Here is a 20,527-nt window from a genome sequence, read left to right on the forward strand (position 1 = left end):
CATATCTGACTGGGCTGCTTCATCAGAACTGAGTGGGACTATTGAGCCACAATCTATTTTTTTATTTAATTTTATTTTCTTTATCTTTATTGTTGAAAGTATTACATATGTCCCCCTCCGCCCCCATCAACCCCGACCAGGCCACCCCGCCCCAGGCCCTCACCTCCCTATTGTCTGTGTCCATGGGCCATGCATACATGCACACAAGGTCTTAGGTTGATTGTCTCCCACCACCCTCCCTGCCCCATCTTCCCTCCGAGATTCCGCACTCTGTCCCCTGCTTCCATGTCTCTGGGTCCACTCTGTTCATCAGTTCATTTTGTTCCTTAGATTCCACATGTGAGTGAGATCCTGTGATATTTGTCTTTCTCTGACTGGCTCATTTCACTTAGCGTGATACTCTCCAGGCCCCTCCATGTTGTCTCAAAGGGTAAGAGACCCTTCATTGTTACTGCTGCACAGTATTCCATGGCGTAAATGTCCCACAGCTGTTTATTCACTCGTCTGCTGATGGGCCCTTGGGCTGTTTCCAGGTCTTAGCTATTGTGAATTGTGCTGCTATGACACAGGGGTGCAAGTATGCTTTCTGAGTGGTGCTTCGGGTCTCTTAGGGTATATTCCTGCAAGTGGATCACTGGGTCAAACGGCAGTTCCACACTGTTTTCCATAGTGGCTCACCAGCCTGCATTCCCACCAGCAGTGCACTAGGCTGAACCACAGTCTTTATTCTTTGGCCTGGGTAGGGACAGGCCTGCGGAGACAGTGGATCCTCAGAGTAGAGGACTGGGAAGAAGGAGACCAGCGGCGCTGGGTGGGAGCAGTAGTGAGCTGTGGACTAGGGGAGCCAGGCGAGCAAGGCTCCTTCCATACAAGCCGCCAACCACTGCCCTCCCCGCTTCCTCCTGCCTGTGGTATCAGCCATGGGCCAGAGATAACCTATGACCTGGGAGGGCAATGACCTAGACATTCAAGGGTGACATTAAATCATGGCTCCCAAGAGAAACCAAGATGGCGGCATAGGTAAACACCGGAGATTTCTGCCTCACACAACCACTTCAAAAATACAACTAAAAGACGGAACGGACATCATCCAGAACCACAGGAAGGCTGGCTGAGTGGAAGTTCTACAACTAGGAGGAAAGAGAAAAGCATACCGAGACTCAGAGGAGGTGCAGTGCTGAAGTAAAATACTAAGGTGCGGAGGTGCATGTGGAGCGGGCTGGCGGCTGAGGGCGCGGTTGTCGTTTTCAATCAGGAGGGAGTCTCAGGCTCTGAGCTCCAGTTCCGGGCAAGTCTCTAGGGACCCAGACTCATATGGGAGAAGCAGGACTGTCTGGCATCGGTCGGAACCTGAGGGCAGCTTTCTCTCCGAGGGGCTTGCAGTGATTACCTGGACACTGAGAAGCAGAGCCTCTGAGGGCAAGACTGAGAGCAGCCATAACTGCTTGCTCCGCCCTGTTGATCCCATGGGACCTGCCCCACCCAAGCCCTGCAGGGAGGCTTTTGCTGGATAGCCTCAGGCAAAGGCTAGATTAGCACCTCCCTAGAGATCCAGGAGCCAGGAAGCCCAGAGGTCAGAGTGGGACCATCCAGTTTTCAGCTCTGTGGAACCATAAAAGACACACTCAGGGGGCAGACTCAGTGAGCACCAAAGCCCCATTGAAACAAGTCTTGCCCCAGAGGGGTGTCTCCAGCACAGAAGTTCTCCCACTGCAGACACAGCTGATTCTCACAACCAATTGGCCTGGAGGTAAATTCCTCACAGTGATAACTACAACAATCAAGGCTTAATTACAACAAGACTGTGCACAAAGCCCACAAGGGGGTGCACCAAGAGTGTCTACCTCAGGTAATTGGGACACCTAGCACAGAAAGGCACTCTATCGACACAGCGAAGCATAAAAAATGCTGAGACAAAGAAACAGGACACAAACGACAAAAATGGAGGAAAGCAAACTGCTGGATATAGAGTTCAAAACCACACTTTTAAGGTCTTTAAAGAACTGTCTAGAAGCCGCCAATAAATTTAGTAAGGCCCTCGAAAAGACTGGTGAGACCGCCGATAAATGTAGTGAGATCTTCAAGAAATCTAGTGAAACCCTTGATGTTGTGATAAAGAACCAACTAGAAATTAAGCATACACTGACTGAAATAAAGAATATTATACAGACTCCCAACAGCAGACCAGAGGATCGCAAGAATCAAGTCAAAGATTTGAAATATGAAGAAGCAAAAAACACCCAACCAGAAAAGCAAAATGAAAAAAGAATCCAAAAATACGAAGATAGTGTAAGGAGCCTCTGGGAGAGCTTCAAGTGTACCAACATCCGAATTATAGGGGTGCCAGAAGAAGAGAGAGAGCAAGATATTGAAAACCTATTTGAAGAAATAATTACAGAAAACTTACCCTACCTGGTGAAAGAAATAGACTTCCGCCAGAACCGGTTTGGCTGAGTGGATAGAGTGTCGGCCTGCGGACTGAGAGGTCCCGGGTTCAATTCTGGTCAAGGGCATGTACCTGGGTTGTGGGCACATCTCCAGTGGGAGGTGTGCAGGAGGCAACTGATCGATGTTTCTCTCTCATCGATGTTTCTAACTCTCTCTCTCTCTCCTTTCCTCTCTGTAAAAAATCAATAAAATATATTTAAAAAAAAAAGAAAGAAAGAAATAGACTTCCAAGTCCAGGAAGTACAGAGAACCCCAAACAAAAGGAATCCAAAGAGGACCACACCAACACACATCATAATTAAAATGCCAAGAGCAAAAGACAAAGAGAGGATCTTAAAAGCAGCAAGAGAAAGAAAATCAGTTACCTACAAGGGAGTACCCATACGACTGTCAGCTGATTTCTCAACAGAAACTTTGCAGGCCAGAAGGGAATGGCAAGAAATATTCAAGGTGATGAATACCAATAACCTACAACCAAGAGTACTTTATCCAGCAAAGCTATCATTCAGAATTGAAGGTCAGATAAAGAGCTTCACAGATAAGAAAAAGCTAAAGGAGTTCATCACCACTAAACCAGTATTATATGAAATGCTGAAAGGTGTCCTTTAAGAAGAGGAAGAAGAAGAAAAAGGTAAAGATACAAATTATGGACAACAAATACACATCTATCAACAAGTGAATCTAAAAACCAAGTGAATAAATAATCTGATGAACAGTATGAACTGGTGATTGTAATAGAATCAGGGACATAGAAAGGGAATGGACTGACTATTCTTGGGCGGGGGGGGGGGGGGGGAGGAGAGGTGTGGGGGGTGCAGGAAGAGATTGGACAATAATCGTGTACCTATGGATGAGGACAGTGGGTTGGGAGTGAGGGCGGAGGGTGGGGTGGGAACTGGGTGGAGGGGAGTTATGGTGGTGTGTTGGGCTGCATATCTGGTGCTTTGGCCAGACGGGTCATGCTGTGCTGTCTGTTCCTAAAACACATAGATAGGAAGTACTGACATCAGGCCAGGCCTTGAGATTTGGTCTCATGGCCCCTTCCCAGCATGCAGGCCTTCTTTCTCAGAAGGAAGTCTCATTCCAAATTTGGGAAACAAAGGACTGGAAAAAGTATAAATAAAGAGAGTTTCCTCCATATTGGGGGCCCAGAATTTGAAAGACACATTTTCTCTGGGCCTCCACAAAATTTAATAATAAAATGTAACTCCTGTAGTAATCTGCACTGCAGTTCAGCCTCTGCTTTGGCAGGGTGCTGTGACTGTGGTCAGCTGGCCAGCTTAATAAAGGCTCTTAAATTTAAATTCTGAGTTGGTGGTCTATCTCGCTGAGTCAACCCATAACAGTGGGAAAAAAGAGGAACCAATGTAATAACCTGAACAATAAAGATTTAATTAAAAATAAATAAATAAATAATTAAATAAATAAATAAATAAATCATGGCTCCCCAGGTGGCTGGAAAGAGAGATTGCACCTCTGACTCCTAACCAATCTAGAGAGCCCGGGGTGTGGTTTTTATCATTCTTTTTTTAAGTCATTCATCACCTGCCAAGTATGAGGTGGTCCCCACACTGGGTTCTGGGAACATGAGTTCCTACACTCAGAGAAGGGAGCTCATGGGCTTCTCTGGCGACCATGTGGGAGTCCCAGTGTTTGGAGGACCCTCTGCGCTAGGTAACTCAGATCCCAGATGAAACATGCCAAGTCCTTAGGAAATGATAGAATCCTCAAAGATAGATACATATGAATCCATCAGAATCGTGAGCTGAAACTAAGGTGGAGATCTGGGAACAACAGCGAATTAAAATCTTGGGCTGCCCCAGGGATGAAGACCTATACGGAGGCCGAAGAGGCTGGCGAGGCCTGGAGAGGAGTCCAGAGAGGCTAGAGAAGAGCCGAGGCAGAGAGCTCAGCCGCTGCTGTGTGAAGCTGTGAGTCTGAGGCAGCGTGCGGCTGCTCAGATTACGGCTGTGGGTACAGCGACTGCTACAGCTTAATGGGAAAGGTGTGTTCGTTTATCAGCCGGTGTGCAGCTTCCCGTATGGGACTTTGCCGCAAAGGACTGTTTTGTCTGCTGGCTATATGGCCACTGGCTCCTACAATAAAGGCTTTCCTATATACACCCTCAACTTCTCATGGCTTCTCCGACTACCACCGGGTGTCCAAGAAGGTCCAGCCCCTGGCAGAGGGGCGTGGCCCCCACAGTTAGTGCCATGGGCGGGCGTGAGAAGGAACCTGCCCTGACAGTTGGGTAGTCAAGCAGAATTCAGAAGACTACACAGACTCAGAGCAGCTGTGCTCTGGCTGCCAGCTGCTCGGACACATGTTTTTGGTAAGTTCTTTCTCTCTTTTTTAATCCTCACCCGAGGATATTTTTCCATTGATTCTTAGGGAGAGTGGAAGAAAGAGGGAAAGACAGAGAGAAACATCGATGTGAGAGAAACACACCGATTGGTTGCCACCTGCATGAGCCCCGACCAGCGCCTGGGCAGGGGAGGAGCCTGCAACCAAGGTACATGCCCTTGAGTGGAATCGAACCCAGGACCTTTGGTTTGCAGGCTGATGCTCTATCCATTGAGCCAAACCGGCTAGGGCAGTTCTTTGAATTCTGCGAGGCTTTGGTTTGATCGTGGGTGAAATGGGCATTACGATGCCTGCCTTCTGAGAGTTTAATCAGACACAGTGTTGTAGGGAGGTAACTAGCAAGTCTGGGAATTGGGTGGCTGTTCGCCTTAGTCGTCACAGGACAGAGGCTGGGTCTGCCTGGCCTCCTCCCAGAGCCTCCACACTTGCTGCTGAGCCCCTGTTCAGTCAGGAGAGAGAAACCCCGAAAGAAGGACAAGCCCCTGCAGCTGAAGCCAACACTGAACGCCTGCCTGCCTGCCTGCACACTGTTCCTGCCATCCTTAAAAAGGAGTTCCTGGAATCCTATTTCAACCAATAGGACTGAGGCTTTCCCTCAGCTCTGGCCAATCAGGGTGGCTCTATTCTGACCAATCAGGACAGTGCCTTTTGGACCAATCAAATTACAAGGACTTAGAATCCTCATTTGCATGAAGACAGACCAATTAGGGGCGAGGACTTCTGGCCATATAAATCAGCTCCTCTCTCCCCGGGAGCACCCTTTCCTTTAAGACTGGGTCTCCCTGGGTGAGCTGAAACACTGACCCTGGCTCTCCAGAGCAGAGCTGCCTGGCTGGAGAGGGGACTGGCCCGAGTTGCCTTGCAACTGTGCTGCATCACCATGGGGTTGTTTTGCACTGAATAATGTTTCCTTTTTCAAATAATGTTTCCAAATTGGGGACTCCTGTTAGCATTGAAGGGTGCAGGGGGAGTACTTTGTACTTCCTGGGAGACATGCCAAAGGGATTGCCTCAGTAGCGGTGAGATGGGCCCGAGGTGACGCTGTCCCCCAACCCTGGCTGGGGGTTCCCCTGGCCTTGGGGACTTGCCTCACACACCAGCTGTCAGCACTCAGAATCCAGGGCCGTCCGCAGGTCCCTGGCGCTGCACATTCTCCCTGCCTTCGCCTTCCCAGGTCCTCAGAGCCTCCATCAACGCGCTCTGGCCCCTGCACTCCAGCCTGGAAATTCTCCCCAGGCCATTCGCTGGGCCAATAGGAGGGCTCGCCTCCTTTGTTCCTCCCTCTCAGGGTCATCAGCCTCCATCCCTTTTGTCCCATGTCATTTTCCCCACCTGTTTGTTGGTGGTGGAATAAGAGTAAATGATCCCCATTGGAGACCAGGCTCAGGCCGGGCGAGGGCAGCAGCAGGAAGCCCGGCAAGGAAGCTAGCGCCCTAATTCAGGGGAGAGCTGTGGGGGGACTGGCCAGGGTCAGGGTGCTGCTGGGTGATCCAGGGGAGAGCTGTGGGGGAACTGGCCAGGGTCAGGGTGCTGCTGGTAATCCAGGAAGACCTGCGGGGGACCTGACCTGGGTCGGGGTGCTGCTGGTGATCCAGGAAGACCTGTGGGGGACCTGACCTGGGTCGGGGTGCTGCTGGTGATCCAGGAAGACCTGCGTGGGACCTGAGCAGGGTCGAGGTGCTGCTGGTGATCCAGGAAGACCTGCGGGGGACCTGACCTGGGTCGGGGTGCTGCTGGTGAGAGGTGGTTGAGTTCAGGCTGCACTGTGAACATGCATCTGATGAGATTTGCTGATGAGAAGGATTCAGGTGTCTAGCTGGACATGAGGAGTCATGGCAGACCTTGCTATTTTCGGCCTGAATGATGGGTGACCAGGGAGGACGGGACGAGCAGCTTTGGGGTTGAAATGAGGTGAGATCATTTTTTTGTTTTGTTTTGTTGTGTTTTTTTAAAATATACTTTTATTGATTTCAGAGGAAGGGAGAGGGAGAGAGAGAAACATCAGTGATGAGAGGGAATCATTGACTGGCTGCCTCCTGCACGCCCCCCACTGAGGATGGAGCCCACACTAGGGCCTGAGCCCTGACCGGGAATCAAACCCTGTCCTCCTGGTTCATAGGTCTACGCTCAAACACTGAGCCACGCCGGCGGGGCACGAGGCTCCTTTTGATCAGCTGACTTAACTGTGTCTGCAAGGAAGTCATTTGAACACCGCCCCCCTTCCCTAGTCTGCCCCTCAGACAGCCTCCCCGAGCAGGAGCAGGAGGGAGGGAGGGAGCTCAGTGATGCTCGCCCAGGCCTGCCTCCCTCCCATGGCCCTGCCTCCGCGGTCTTTGCCTTGGGCCCTGGGACGCTCGTGGACACATTATGCCAGCCCCGAGGAGGCTCAAAGCACTTCACTCCCGCTGCCTGGTGTCGTGTTGTCCTCGCCAGAGCAGCAGGAATTGGAGTGACCATCCCCTTTGCGGGCCGGGGAGGGGGTGGCGCCCAGGCCTCGCACTGGCAAGCCACGGAGTGAGCGCTTACAGCCAGAGTCTGGGTTCCGAGTCCAGGGTGGCTCTTCCCGCACCTGCCTCCGGCAGGGAGCGGACTGCACCTGAGCTGCCAGCCCAGGGCGCTGCTCTGAGCCATGATGAGCTGGGGCATGCCCTCCGCCCACTGCAGGGAAGGATCTACCGCCCCCCTGAGCAAGTGCGGGCACTGGCGGCCTAACTGGGAGGGCCAGGGGCTGTCTGTGTCTTCAATCTTGTCTGCTCTACCAAGATCTGACAACAGGAGGAGCCAGACACCATGAGGAAAATCTCTCCATCTCCGGCCCTAACCCTCCCTGCAAATTCATCCACATTCGAGTCCCCTGGACCCCTTTCCCTGGGGCGGCAGCAGAGGTGGAAGCCCACCATCAAAAGCCAGTCACCCCGCCTGCCCTCTGGCCTCATCCTCGGGCTCCACCCAGAAGATTCCCTACTCTCAGCACAGGGCCTTCTCGCCCCGACGCCTCCCGGGAGGATGTGTGTGTTATGGGAGGTGGGAGGATGTGTGTTATGGGAGGAGGGATGGTGTGTGTTATGGGAGGAGGGAGGATGTGTGTTATGGGAGGAGGGAGCATGTATGTGTGTTATGGGAGGAGGGAGGATGTGTGTTATGTGAGGAGGGAGGATGTGTGTTATGGGAGGAGGGAGGATGTGTGTTATGGGAGGAGGGAGGATGTGTGTGTTATGGGAGGAGGGCGCATGCGTCTTATGGGAGGAGGAAGGGTGTGTGTGTTATGGGAGGAGGGAGGATGTGCGTTATGGGAGGAGGGAGGATGTGTGTTATGGGAGGAGAGAGCATGTGTGTTGTGGGAGGAGGGAGCATGTGTGTTATGGGAGGATGGAGGATGTGTGTTATGGGAGGAGGGAGGATGTGTGTTATGGGAGGAGGGAGGATGTGTGCTATGGGAGGAGGGACCATGTGTGTTATGGGAGGAGGGAGCATGTGTGTTATGGGAGGAGGGAGCATGTGTGTTATGGGAGGAGGGAGGGTGTGTGTGTTATGGGAAGAGGGAGGATGTGTGTTATGGGAGGAGGGAGAATGTGTGTTATGGGAGGAGGGAGGATGTGTGCTATGGGAGGAGGGAGGATGTGTGCTATGGGAGGAGGGAGCATGTGTGTTATGGGAGGAGAGAGCATGTGTGTTGTGGGAGGAGGGAGGATGTGTGTTATGGGAGGAGGGAGCATGTGTGTTATGGGAGGAGGGAGGATGTGTGTGTTATGGGAGGTGGGAGGATGTGTGTTATGGGAGGAGGGAGCATGTGTGTTGTGGGAGGAGGGAGGATGTGTGTTATGGGAGGAGGGAGGATGTGTGTTATGGGAGGAGGGAGGATGTGTGTTATGGGAGGAGAGAGCATGTGTGTTGTGGGAGGAGGGAGGATGTGTGTTATGGGAGGAGGGAGCATGTGTGTTATGGGAGGAGGGAGGATGTGTGTGTTATGGGAGGAGGGAGCATGTGTGTTATGGGAGGAGGGAGGGTGTGTGTGTTATGGGAGGAGGGAGGATGTGTGTTATGGGAGGAGGGAGGATGTGTGTTATGGGAGGAGGAAGGGTGTGTGTGTTATGGGAGGAGGGAGGATGTGCGTTATGGGAGGAGGGAGGATGTGTGTTATGGGAGGAGGGAGGATGTATGTGTTATGGGACGACGGAGGATGTGTGTTATGGGAGGAGGGAGCATGTGTGTTATGGGAGGAGGGAGGATGTGTGTGATGGGAGGAGGGAGGATGTGTGTGTTATGGGAGGAGGGAGGGTGTGTGTGTTATGGGAGGAGGGAGGGTGTGTGTGTTATGGGAGGAGGGAGGATGTGTGTTATGGGAGGAGGGAGCATGTGTGTTATGGGAGGAGGGAGGATGTGTGTGTTATGGGAGGTGGGAGGATGTGTGTTATGGGAGGAGGGAGCATGTGTGTTGTGGGAGGAGGGAGGATGTGTGTTATGGGAGGAGGGAGGATGTGTGTTATGGGAGGAGGGAGGATGTGTGTTATGGGAGGAGAGAGCATGTGTGTTGTGGGAGGAGGGAGCATGTGTGTTATGGGAGGATGGAGGATGTGTGTTATGGGAGGATGGAGGATGTGTGCTATGGGAGGAGGGAGGATGTGTGCTATGGGAGGAGGGAGCATGTGTGTTATGGGAGGAGGGAGCATGTGTGTTATGGGAGGAGGGAGCATGTGTGTTATGGGAGGAGGGAGGGTGTGTGTGTTATGGGAAGAGGGAGGATGTGTGTTATGGTAGAAGGGAGCATGTGTGTTATGGGAGGAGGGAGGATGTGTGTTATGGGAGGAGAGAGGATGTGTGTTATGGGAGGAGGGAGCATGTGTGTTATGGGAGGAGGGAGCATGTGTGTTATGGGAGGAGGGAGCATGTGTGTGATATGGGAGGTGGGAGGATGTGTGTTATGGGAGGAGGGAGGGTGTGTGTTATGGGAGGAGGGAGGATGTGTGTGTTATGGGAGGTGGGAGGATGTGTGTTATGGGAGGTGGGAGGATGTGTGTTATGGGAGGAGGGAGGGTGTGTGTTATGGGAGGAGGGAGGGTGTGTGTGTTATGGGAGGAGGGAGGATGTATGTGTGTTATGGGAGGAGGGAGGATGTGTGTTATGGGAGGAGGGAGGATGTGTTATGGGAGGAGGGAGGGTGTGTTATGGGAGGAGAGAGGGTGTGTGTGTTATGGGAGGAGGGAGGATGTGTTTTATGGGAGGAAGGAGCATGTGTGTTTGGGAGGAGGGAGGGTGTGTGTTATGGGAGGAGGGAGGATGTGTGTGTTATGGGAGGAGGGAGGATGTGTTTTATGGGAGGAAGGAGCATGTGTGTTATGGGAGGAGGGAGGATGTGTGTTATGGGAGGAGGGAGGATGTGTTATGGGAGGAGAGAGGGTGTGTGTGTTATGGGAGGAGGGAGGATGTGTTTTATGGGAGGAAGGAGCATGTGTGTTTGGGAGGAGGGAGGGTGTGTGTGTTATGGGAGGAGGGAGGATGTGTGTTATGGGAGGAGGGAGGATGTGTGTTATGGGAGGAGGGCGGATGTGTGTTATGGGAGGAGGGAGGAGTATGGATGGCATTTAGTGGCACCAGAATCATGGCGCCACCCCAGCCCAGGGAGGCCTGTAGGTGGTCAGTGTCACTCCCACCTCGCCAGCCCCTGTGGTGTGGATCCCATGAGACACCCTCAGGCCAGGCATGTACTCACCAGGCCAGGAACTGCGTTTTAATGCTCAGCACAGTGTTGTTGTTATTGTTTTTAATATGTTTTTATTGATTTCGGAGAGGAAGGGAGAGGAAGAGAGAGAGAGACATCAATGATGAGAGAGAATCATGGATCGGCTGCCTCTTACATGCCCCACACTGGGGATCGAGCCCATAATCTGGGCATGTGCCCTGACCGGGAATCGAACCATGACCTCCTGGGTCATAGGTCGACGCTCAACTACTGAGCCACGCTGTCCAAGTGGTAACATTTTAGACACAACTCGACCGAGGCTGGTGACAAGCCAGCAGGTGACGAGACTGGAACCCAGTCCCCAATTAGCCAACAATGAGGACCACACACCACGTCTGTTCAACATCGCATTTATTTCTTCCAAGGCAAAGCGAAATAAAGCCCTGCAATGTAGTCAGGTTGTAAAGGCGAGACCGCCCGGCCACCCCGGGCTGGACCCCGAGCCCGCGCTGAGGTGCTCACAGCCGGCCACCCGCGGCCGGTCCCGGGCCTCCAGCCTGCTGCGCACGGACCTGTGGCCGTCCAGGGAGTTGGCTGTGGGAGTTGCTGTGGCCCCAGCCAGGGAAACCGTGCATGAGAGTCAGAAGCACTGCAGACCCGGGCGGGGTGGGAGGGGGAGAGAGGGGAGCGGCTCCGGCCGGGGAGGGAGGACAGTGGGGCGCGCACGATTTCATTTCTCCCAGGGGCGCGGGTGTCCTCCCCAGCGCTCCGATGGCAGCTGGGGTGCCGGTGAGGTGCAGACATTGAGCCACGGAGCACAGGGGTGTGGCTGGTCTCCCCCTCCTCCCTGCCCCCTGGTTTCCTATCCTTTCTCAGCCTCTGGGTGCCCCCCAGTCACGCTGAACCAGACCAGAGCTCCCGCAATGCAGGCTGCCCGCCTCAGGCACCCCAGCCTTTGCCCCCCTCCAGCACCCGCTCTCTCCCGGCCACCGCCCACAGTCATGAATTCCCACCTGCACCTGCCACCTTGGGAACATGCCTCCGCCTCCACCCCCTCCAGCTCCCGTGGGCCAGCCGCCGGGGAACGGGGGGAACGTTGGGGCTCCACCGGCATCCCAGGCCCCGCTAGCAGCCCGGGGCCATTCTGGCCGCCTTCTGCTCAGTTCCTGCCCGAGGAGCCCCAGGCCTGGGGTGCGGAGCCGGCGGTCAGGGCCAGGAAGGGGAGCTGGGAAAGACCTGTCTCTGCTCGCACTCACCTTACTGCCCCCCAGCCGCAGCGCCCGGGGCCCCCAGGACATGGTGCAGATGGCTCTGTGGGGCCCACAGGCCCTGACACCCCCTCCTCCCTGGGATCGCTGGGAGGCGCTCCCGGTGGGTCTGCGGGGAGACGGCTGTGGTTCACCGCAGCACACGTCAGTGTTCCCAGGGGTGTGGTCCCGGCGTCGGGCAGGACCGCTCTTTGTGTGGGGACTAATCTAACCTCCTCCGCCCACTTACAGGGGCCACCAGGAGTCCCCGGCAGTCCCCCTGCCTCCGCTGGAAGCCGCCCACCAAGTGTCCTAACAGGAGCCTCAAGCATCCGGGCCCAGGTTCCTGACAACAAACACTGAAATAGTCCCCAGGGGAGCCCTGGGAAGGCAGGAGGCAGGGGGAGAGGGGGAGACATGGAGGGAGGGAGGGAGAGAAGGGGAAAGGGGGGAGGGAGAAAGGGGGAGGAGGATGTGTGTGTTATGGGAGGAGGGAGGATGTGTGTTATGGGAGGAGGGAGCATGTGTGTTATGAGAGGAGGGAGGATGTGTGTTATGGGAGGAGGGAGGATGTGTGTTGTTCGGAGGAGGGAGGATGTGTGTTATGGGAGGAGGGAGGATGTGTGTTATGGGAGGAGGGAGGATGTGTGTTGTTCGGAGGAGGGAGGATGTGTGTTATGGGAGGAGGGAGGATGTGTGTTATGAGAGGAGGGAGGATGTGTGTTATGGGAGGAGGGAGGATGTGTGTTGTTCGGAGGAGGGAGGATGTGTGTTATGAGAGGAGGGAGGATGTGTGTTATGGGAGGAGGGAGCATGTGTGTTATGGGAGGTGGGAGGATGTGTGTTATGGGAGGAGGGAGGATGTGTGTTATGGAGGAGGGAGGATGTGTGTTATGGGAGGACAGAGGATGTGTGTTGTACGGAGGAGGGAGCATGTGTGTTATGGGAGGACAGAGGATGTGTGTTGTACGGAGGAGGGAGCATGTGTGTTATGGAGGACAGAGGATGTGTGTTGTTTGGAGGAGGGAGCATGTGTGTTGTAGGGAAGGGACACAGAGAGGAGGACAGGACAAACTTGACCATCCCACCAATTATAATGCTGGCCTCCTAGGTCACTTTCCAAGCCCAAAGGACTTTTTAAACACAACTCGCGCCCTAGCTGGTTTGGCTCAGCAGATGGAGCGTCGGCCTGCGGACTGAAGGGTCCCAGGTTCGATTCCAGTCAAGGGCATGTACCTGGGTTGCAGGCACATCCCCAGTAGGCGATGTGCAGGAGGCAGCTGAATCCATGTTTCTCTCTCATCGATGTTTCTAACTTGCTATCCCTCTCCCTTCCTCTCTGTAAAAAAATCAATAAAATATATTTAAAAAAATAAATAAATAAAATAAACACAACTCGCCAAGCCTCACAATAGTCCTGTGAGGTAGGTAGGCATTAGGCCGCCCATTGGAGAGATGGGGAAGCTGAGTCAGAGACGTGCTGGCCGGGTGTGAGTCAGCAGCAGAGGCAGCGAGGGGCGCCCCCTCCTGTCCAGGGCCTGGGCCTGGCTGGCAGCCTGTCCTCAGCGGGAGCAGGCTGGGCGCTGGCGGGAGCGGCTGCAGGAAGGCAGCATAGTTCCCCCAGTGCCTGGTGGCTCTGCTCTGCCTGCTCCCAGTGCCAGGAACCCGGGGATGAGTTCTGGGAGCAGAAGGACAGAAGGGACAGCGGCAGCTGGTGGGGACCCTGAGCTCATGGGGGGGTGGGGGGGCAGGGACAGCCCGCAGTGCTGCTGCCCCCAGTTTCCTTCCCGCCCTGTCTCCACCCTGAGGAAGCTGCTGCCGCCTCTGGAAGAGGAGCAGGAGCCGAGGCAGCCCCCACCCTCTGGAGGAGGGGCTCCTGCCTCCCCTCCCCCCAGGGCCCAGGAGCACATCTCAGGGGTTCTGAGAGCCTGGCAGTGGGCGCAGACGTGACCTCCGAATGCCACCTCCTGCCACTGACTTCTGCCTCCCACCCGGGGACAGCACCTGGGGCCACTCCCGCACCTCCACATCCACATCCTAGCCGGGGCCCCCGGGAGCCTGGGAGCCAACTCTGTGACTCAGCCATTGCCCACGGGGCCACAGTGACACGCCCCCGCCCCAGCCCCTGCCTGGGGGGGGGGGTCACAGGGAGCCGTCAGCAGTGCCACAGGAGAGGGGGGGGCATGAGGGGGAGGGGGAGGGGGACCTGGAGCTAAGGCACAGTCTAGCCCCACACGGGGCGGGCGCAGCCAGTTCTGGAAAAGCAGAGGGCGCTCTCCCCAAGGAAGGGGACCTGAGGCGGAGGCCGGGGGGGGGGGGGGGGGGGGGTGCCCACACACAACCCTGGGTCAGGGGAGCAGGTGTGAGGGCACCGAGGCACCCACAGCAGGATGGGCCCCCTGTGCCCCGGGAAGGGCTGGCGGGGTGGGGGACGGGGTAAGGGGTCGGGAACCCATCAAGGCCTCTCCCTGCACCCTCCAGTCCCCCCCCCATCCTGCCAGGGCCCCTGAGGCCAATGCGCCCAGAAGGGTTAGAGCTCCCAGGGCGCCGGCGTCCTCTGCCAGGGGGAAGAGGAGCGCCACCTGCCAGGGGTGAGGCCGGGCCCGCCTGACCCTCCCACCGCACCCCACCCCCTTCTCCTGGGGGGCAGGCCAGGCAGAACCCGGGCTCCCACAGGAAAACGAGAGTTTGAGCCAAGCAGCAGCAGCAAGCAGGTGGCCCACGGGCCTGCGATTCACCCTCACACAGGGCGCCCTGGGCTGTGGCCCCCAGGCTCACGCCTTGCTGGGCGCCTTCTCTTCGGCCTTGGAGCCCTGCAGCCCGTTCTCCGTGTTGTCATTCCCTGAGGAGCTCACAAGGCATTCCTTCCTGGGGTGGGGGACAGTGAGGGGGAGGGGAGGGCACTGTGAGGGGAGCAGGGGGGATGGAGCAGTGATGGGGGAGGGAGCAGTGATGGGGGAGGGAGCAGTGATGGGGGAGGGGAAGGTGCTGTGAGGGGAGAAGGGGGAGGAGCAGTGATGGGGGATGGAGCAGTGATGGGGGAGGGAGCAGTGATGGGGGTGGGAGCAGTGATGGGGGATGGAGCAGTGATGGGGATGGAGCAGTGATGGGGGAGGAGCAGTGATGGGGGATGGAGCAGTGATGGGGGAGGGAGCAGTGATGGGGGAGGGAGCAGTGATGGGGGAGGGAGTAATGATGGGGGAGCAGCAGTGATGGGGGATGGAGCAGTGATGGGGAGGGAGCAGTGATGGGGGATGGAGCAGTGATGGGGGAGGAGCAGTGATGGGGGAGGGGAAGGTGCTGTGAGGGGAGAAGGGGGAGGAGCAGTGATGTGGGAGGAGCAGTGATGGGGGATGGAGCAATGATGGGGGATGGAACAGTGATGGGGGAGAGAGCAGTGATGGGGGAGGGAACAGTGATGGGGGAGGGAGCAGTGATGGGGGATGGAACAGTGATGGGGGAGGAGCAGTGATGGGGGATGGAGCAGTGATGGGGGAGGGAGCAGTGATGGGGGAGGGAGCAGTGATGGGGAGGGAGCAGTAATGGGGGAGGGAGCAGTGATGGGGGATGGAGCAGTGATGGGGGAGGAGCAGTGATGGGGAGGGAGAAGTGATGGGGGAGGGAGGAGTGATGGGGAAGGGAGCAGTGATGGGGAGGGAGGAGTAATGGGGGAGGGGAGGGTGCTGTGAGGGGAGCAGGAGGATGGAGCAGTGATGGGGGATGGAGCAGTGATGGGGGATGGAGCAGTGATGGGGGATGGAGCAGTGATGGGGGAGGGAGCAGTGATGGGGGAGGGAGCAGTGATGGGGAGGGAGCAGTGGTGGGGAGGGAGGAGTAATGGGGGAGGGGAGGGTGCTGTGAGGGGAGCAGGAGGATGGAGCAGTGATGGGGGAGGGAGCAGTGATGGGAGGCTGTGAGCCCTATGCCCAGTCCTCTCACTGGCCTTCAAAGAGCTAAAGAAGCCAGAGGCCAAGCCCTACCCGTCCCTGTGCCCGCCTGTGGTCTGTGGATGGACCAGCGCCCCTTCTCGGTGGCGGCAGGAAGAGCTGGCGAGCGCCTGCCCAGGGAAGGCCCTCACCAGTCGCCTCAACATGGCAGGAGGCAGCTGTCAGGCCCTGTCCCAGGAGTCAGTGCTGAGGGAATCTAACCAGGTCCTCCCAGGCTGTGCCCCCCCGGGGCGGGCGGTGTGCCGAGGGGACCCAGCAGTGGAAGGAGCAGGAGGCTCTGCCCGGGGGGGGGGGGGGGGGGGGGTGGCAGGAGGCCCTGGGGGAGGAATAGGGGGGAAGACATCGCCCTTCCCTAGGGGCCTCCAGGGGGCAGCACCTGCCCCTGTGGGTTTCTTTGTCTCCCAGGGGATTTTCAGAATCTCCCAGGAACACTCCCATCTCCCTAGAAGGTCTCCCCCCGCAGCTTCTGCACATGGACTCTTACCTTTTCTCCGACTTGAAAAGGGAGGGACTCCTAAACCCTTGACTAGAGCCTTGGGTTAGGGCGACACGAGTAGAAAGAGGGAGGCTAATGGGGTGGGCAGAAGACAGTGGGGTGAGGAGCCCCAGGCTGCACCCCTGCCCTTGGGGAACTGAGCAGCCGCCACAGAAACCTCCTGGCGGCAGGAAGAGGGAGCGGTTAGTGCGGGAGCGGGGAGCCGGGAGCGCCTGGCGGGGCTAGGAAGGCGGCATGGGACAGGCAGATGGAAGGAGGAGGGCGATGGAAAGGGGAGGGCAGATGGAAGGAGGAAGGCAGATGGAAAGAGGAGGAAAATGGAGAAGGAGGGTGGATGGAAGGAGGAGGACCATAGAAGGAGGAGGATGGATGGAAGGAGGAGGGTGGATGGAAGGAGGAAGATGGATGGAAGGAGGAGGGTGGATGGAAGGAGGAGGGTGATGGAAGGAGGAGGGTGGATGGAAGGGGGAGGATGATAGAAGGAGGAGGGTGGATGGAAGGAGGAGGATGGATGGAAGGAGGAGGGTGATGGAAGGAGGAAGATGGATGGAAGGAGGAGGGTGGATGGAAGGAGGAGGGTGATGGAAGGAGGAAGATGGATGGAAGGAGGAGGGTGGATGGAAGGAGGAGGGTGATGGAAGGAGGAGGGTGGATGGAAGGGGGAGGATGATAGAAGGAGGAGGGTGGATGGAAGGAGGAGGATGGATGGAAGGAGGAGGGTGGATGGAAGGAGGAGGGTGATGGAAGGAGGAGGATGGATGGAAGGAGGAGGGTGGATGGAAGGAGGAGGGTGGATGGAAGGAGGAGGGTGATGGAAGGAGGAGGATGGATGGAAGGAGGAGGGTGGATGGAAGGAGGAGGGTGATGGAAGGAGGAAGATGGATGGAAGGAGGAGGGTGGATGGAAGGAGGAGGGTGATGGAAGGAGGAGGGAGATGGAAGGGGGAGGGCGATGGAAGGAGGAGGGTGGATGGAAGGAGGAGGGTGGATGGAAGGAGGAGGGCAGATGGAAGGAGGAGGGTGGATGGAAGGAGGAGGGTGGATGGAAGGGGGAGGGCAGATGGAAGGAGGAGGCCAGATGGAAGGAGGAGGGTGATGGAAGGAGGAGGGCAGATGGAAGGAGGAGGGTGATGGAAGGAGGAGGGCAGATGGAAGGAGGAGGGTGATGGAAGGAGGAGGGCAGATGGAAGGAGGAGGGTGATGGAAGGAGGAGGGCAGATGGAAGGGGGAGGGTGGATGGAAGGAGGAGGGCAGATGGAAGGAGGAGGGCGGATGGAAGGAGGAGGGCGGATGGAAGGGGGAGGGCAGATGGAAGGAGGAGGGCGATGGAAGGAGGAGGGCGATGGAAGGGGGAGGACAGTGGCCCCGGAGGATGCTGGGGCACCCACGGGCGAGTGGGTGAGGGAGAGGCGGCGATGGAGCCTCTTACTTCTTTTCCTGGGTCTTCTTGAGGATGAAGGTGACCAGCTTCTTGATCAGCAGGATGAGGACCAGGAGCCCAACGACGCCGCCCACCACCGACAGGATGATGAGTGTCAGCGTGTTGTCCACTTCCTCCACTGGCGGGGGGGACGGGGGGGGCAGACAGGGGCGCGGGGTCACCTGGAGCCGAGCACGGTGGCCGTCTAAGGCCGACACAGCCTCTGACCCCTGTGTCTGGGATGTCCACCTGTGCTCCTACCCTCCACCCCCCAGGGCCAAGCTTTAGGGATGGAGCAGAGAAGCTGGGACATAGGGGCCACTCAAAGGAGCCCCACATCCTCCCCCTGCCCCACACACGTCCTCCCACAGGCCCAGGTTCTGAAGAATTCAGACTCGGGACCCCCGAGCGCCACGTGAGAAGCGTGGCCTCTCTCTGGGGCTTTTCCCTGAGCAGAGAAAGTTAAGATTCCCTGTGTCTCCTGTGGTGGGAGAACTGGGGAGTCCGCCCGGCTTCCAACTGCAGGTCTCGGTGTCACTCCCGGGCTGGTGGCCCTGAGCAGGTCAGGGAACCCCTCGCCTGTCTCTCCTCTGGAGAGTGACCTCCTGGCTCCATCACCTGCCCCACCCACGGCCTCTCCCATCTCTCCAGCTGCTCCAACCAGAATCCGTGTGCGTCCTCACCCCTCTGTTCCTCACGCCGTCTCCACGCCCCTGAGGACCCCGATGCCCTAACTCCAAGACAATTCCGGAAGCCGACCTGTGGCCACCACGGCCATCTGGACATCCGGCGAGGATATCGGTCGCAGCCCCTGACCGGCCGCCATCTGCTCTGGGCCCAGCAGCAGAGTGGCCTCCAGCACTGAGTCTCCCGCTCGGAGCCCGCACAGAGAAGCCCGCTCCCACCCTCACACGGCCCCCAGAGTCTGGCCTAATCTGACTCGTCCTCACTCCCACCAAATGCTGGGACTCTCCTCCCAAAGGCCTCCTCACAGCCTCCTCCCTCCTCCTTCTGTGCCCTCGCCCTCTGCCGCCCGCCCTCGCCAGCAAGGCCTCCCCGAGCGACCCTGCCAGCACCACCTGCTTCCCTGCCCATGGTCCTTTCTCTCCACAACACTGACGCTGTTCTCTGATACAATGGAATGTTCCTCTCTATTCTGTTTTCTAGATGTCTCCTCCAACAGAAGGTACTCTCCATATGGGCAAGAATTGTCTGCCTCGCCCTGGCCCGTGTGGCTCAGTGGATAGAGCATCAGACTGTGGACTGAAGGGTCCCAGGTTCGGTTCCGGTCAGGGCGCATGCCGGGTTGCAGGCTCTATCCCAGTAGCTGGTGTGCAGGAGGCAGCCAGTCAATGATTCTCTCATCATTGATGTTTCTATCTCCCTCTCCCTCTCCCTTCCTCTCTGAAATCAATAAAAATATATTTTTAAAATAATAATAAACAAATAAGTATAAAAGTAAGAAAAGAATGTGTCCATCCTGTGCCTGCTACCGCCTCGCCCAGAGCAATGCCTGCCACAGGCAGGGGTTCAATGAGCATGGGCTGCAAGTGGGTGAATGAGTCTGTCACGTGACGGGACCACGGGCTTGAAGAAGCATGGGAGGCAGAGGAGCCACATGAGGGCGCCTCGCTCGGCGCCTGGCACTCAGCCGTGCCCGCAGACTGGGTGCCCTGCCCCTCTCCCTAGGGACAGGCTGAGCACCCCGAGGGTGGCCTCCAGAGAGCAAGAGGGGGGACAGACCTGCCTCTGAGGACGGACTCCAGGCTCAGACCACACGTGGCCCAGGTTCCCACTTCATCGGAACGCGGCGAGGGCACCCTGTCCTCCCCCCCCCCCCGCCCCGCCCCGTCCCCCCCACCCCACACCCCGCCCCGTCCCCCGCCCCCCGCCCCGCCCCGTCCCCCCCCCCCCCCCGTCCCCCCCCCGCCCCGCCCTGCGTACGCTTATCGACCACTTGGAGGAAGATGGTGGCCTGGTGCTGCAGGTCCTTCTCCTTGGGGTTCCGCACGTGGCAGGTGTAGCGGCCGGTGTCGCCGAAGTCCAGGTCCCGCAGCAGGATGGACAGGTTGTTCATCTTCTCCTTGGTGGAGCCCTCCAGCGTGATGCGCTCGTCGTTTCTCAGGTGCAGCCTGGGGTCCGACTTCTCGTTCTTCACGGTCCCGCTTAGGAGCTGCGAGGCGGTGGGAAGAGACAGTGACGAGAAGCATCCAGTCGGGACATCACTCCAGCCTCTGAGTCCCGCCCAGCTCGCCAGGAGCAGCCTGCGGCCAGAATGCTCCCTCCCCGCTGTCTCCCTCCCGCCAGTGCCTGCAGCTCTGCTGGCTTCGGCTTCGGCCGTGAGTCTCCCTGGGATGTAGCACAACACCTGCAAACCCCCCCCCCCCTCGCTCCCCTCTGCCGCCCCCCAGGTTTGCGGGCACCGCCCTCTGTCCCTCGGAACGGTGGCCCTCAACCCCACAGTCCGCGCTCAGAATGTCATTATGTGGAGGCGGCCATCCGTGGCTTCCCTGGTGGTCTTTCTGGTCCCCTGCGAGATCACAGGAGAGGCCTCAGTAACCTCTGTGGCTGACCCCCCCCCCCCCCCAGCCCTGGGGGTGCTCCTATAGGTCTCCCTGTCTTCTCGGCTCCCTCCCCCTGCTCTCCAAGTCCCTTCTCCTGTGTGGACTCTCCTCATTCCCTCTCCCCACGCCTTCCTCGCTCCTGCTTTAGAAATTAAACTATTCCTTTTTGCACAAGCAGTTCCGGCGTCAGGTACTCCTTCCGACCACACAGAAGACTCCAACAAGAATCCCAGTAGCCCCCAATCCCAGCCCCCTGGCGGCATGATCCCAGCATCCCTCCCGTGGGGGGCTCTTCCTGGGTCGGCTCTGCAAAGAGCACCAGGAGAAGCAAAGGATGGGGACCCTCACGGGGGGGCCAGTCT

The 20,527-nt window shown here is 57.5% G+C and overlaps 1 protein-coding gene across 1 annotated transcript; it reads right to left on the reverse strand.

Moving 5' to 3' along the window:
• Positions 1–14,201: 14,201 nt before the first annotated feature.
• SCN4B (sodium voltage-gated channel beta subunit 4) lies at positions 14,202–19,759 on the reverse strand. The gene is made up of 3 exons (XM_070426155.1): positions 19,546–19,759; positions 17,611–17,740; positions 14,202–14,607 (listed from the first exon to the last, which is right to left on the reverse strand). The coding sequence occupies exons 1-3, from the start codon at positions 19,676–19,678 to the stop codon at positions 14,514–14,516; spliced, it is 357 nt and encodes a 118-aa protein (XP_070282256.1). The 5' UTR covers positions 19,679–19,759; the 3' UTR covers positions 14,202–14,513.
• Positions 19,760–20,527: the final 768 nt, after the last annotated feature.

The sequence above is a fragment of the Myotis yumanensis genome, unplaced genomic scaffold (assembly GCF_028538775.1).
Source record: "Myotis yumanensis isolate MYYU_CA2020_CCGP unplaced genomic scaffold, mMyoYum1.0.hap1 SCAF_10, whole genome shotgun sequence".
Classification (NCBI taxonomy): Eukaryota; Metazoa; Chordata; class Mammalia; order Chiroptera; family Vespertilionidae; genus Myotis; species Myotis yumanensis.

What these genes read in the sequence shown, in the direction of transcription:
- SCN4B (XM_070426155.1), bottom strand. Translation starts at nt 19,678, where the DNA reads ATGAACAACCTGTCCATCCTGCTGCGGGACCTGGACTTCGGCGACACC. An exon ending in CCTCCAAGTGGTCGATAAGC is followed by an intron (nt 17,741 to 19,545) that starts GTACGCAGGGCG and finishes CCCCCCCGCCAG; the next exon opens with TGGAGGAAGTGGACAACACG. An exon ending in AAGAAGACCCAGGAAAAGAA is followed by an intron (nt 14,608 to 17,610) that starts GTAAGAGGCTCC and finishes CCCCCACCCCAG; the next exon opens with GAAGGAATGCCTTGTGAGCT.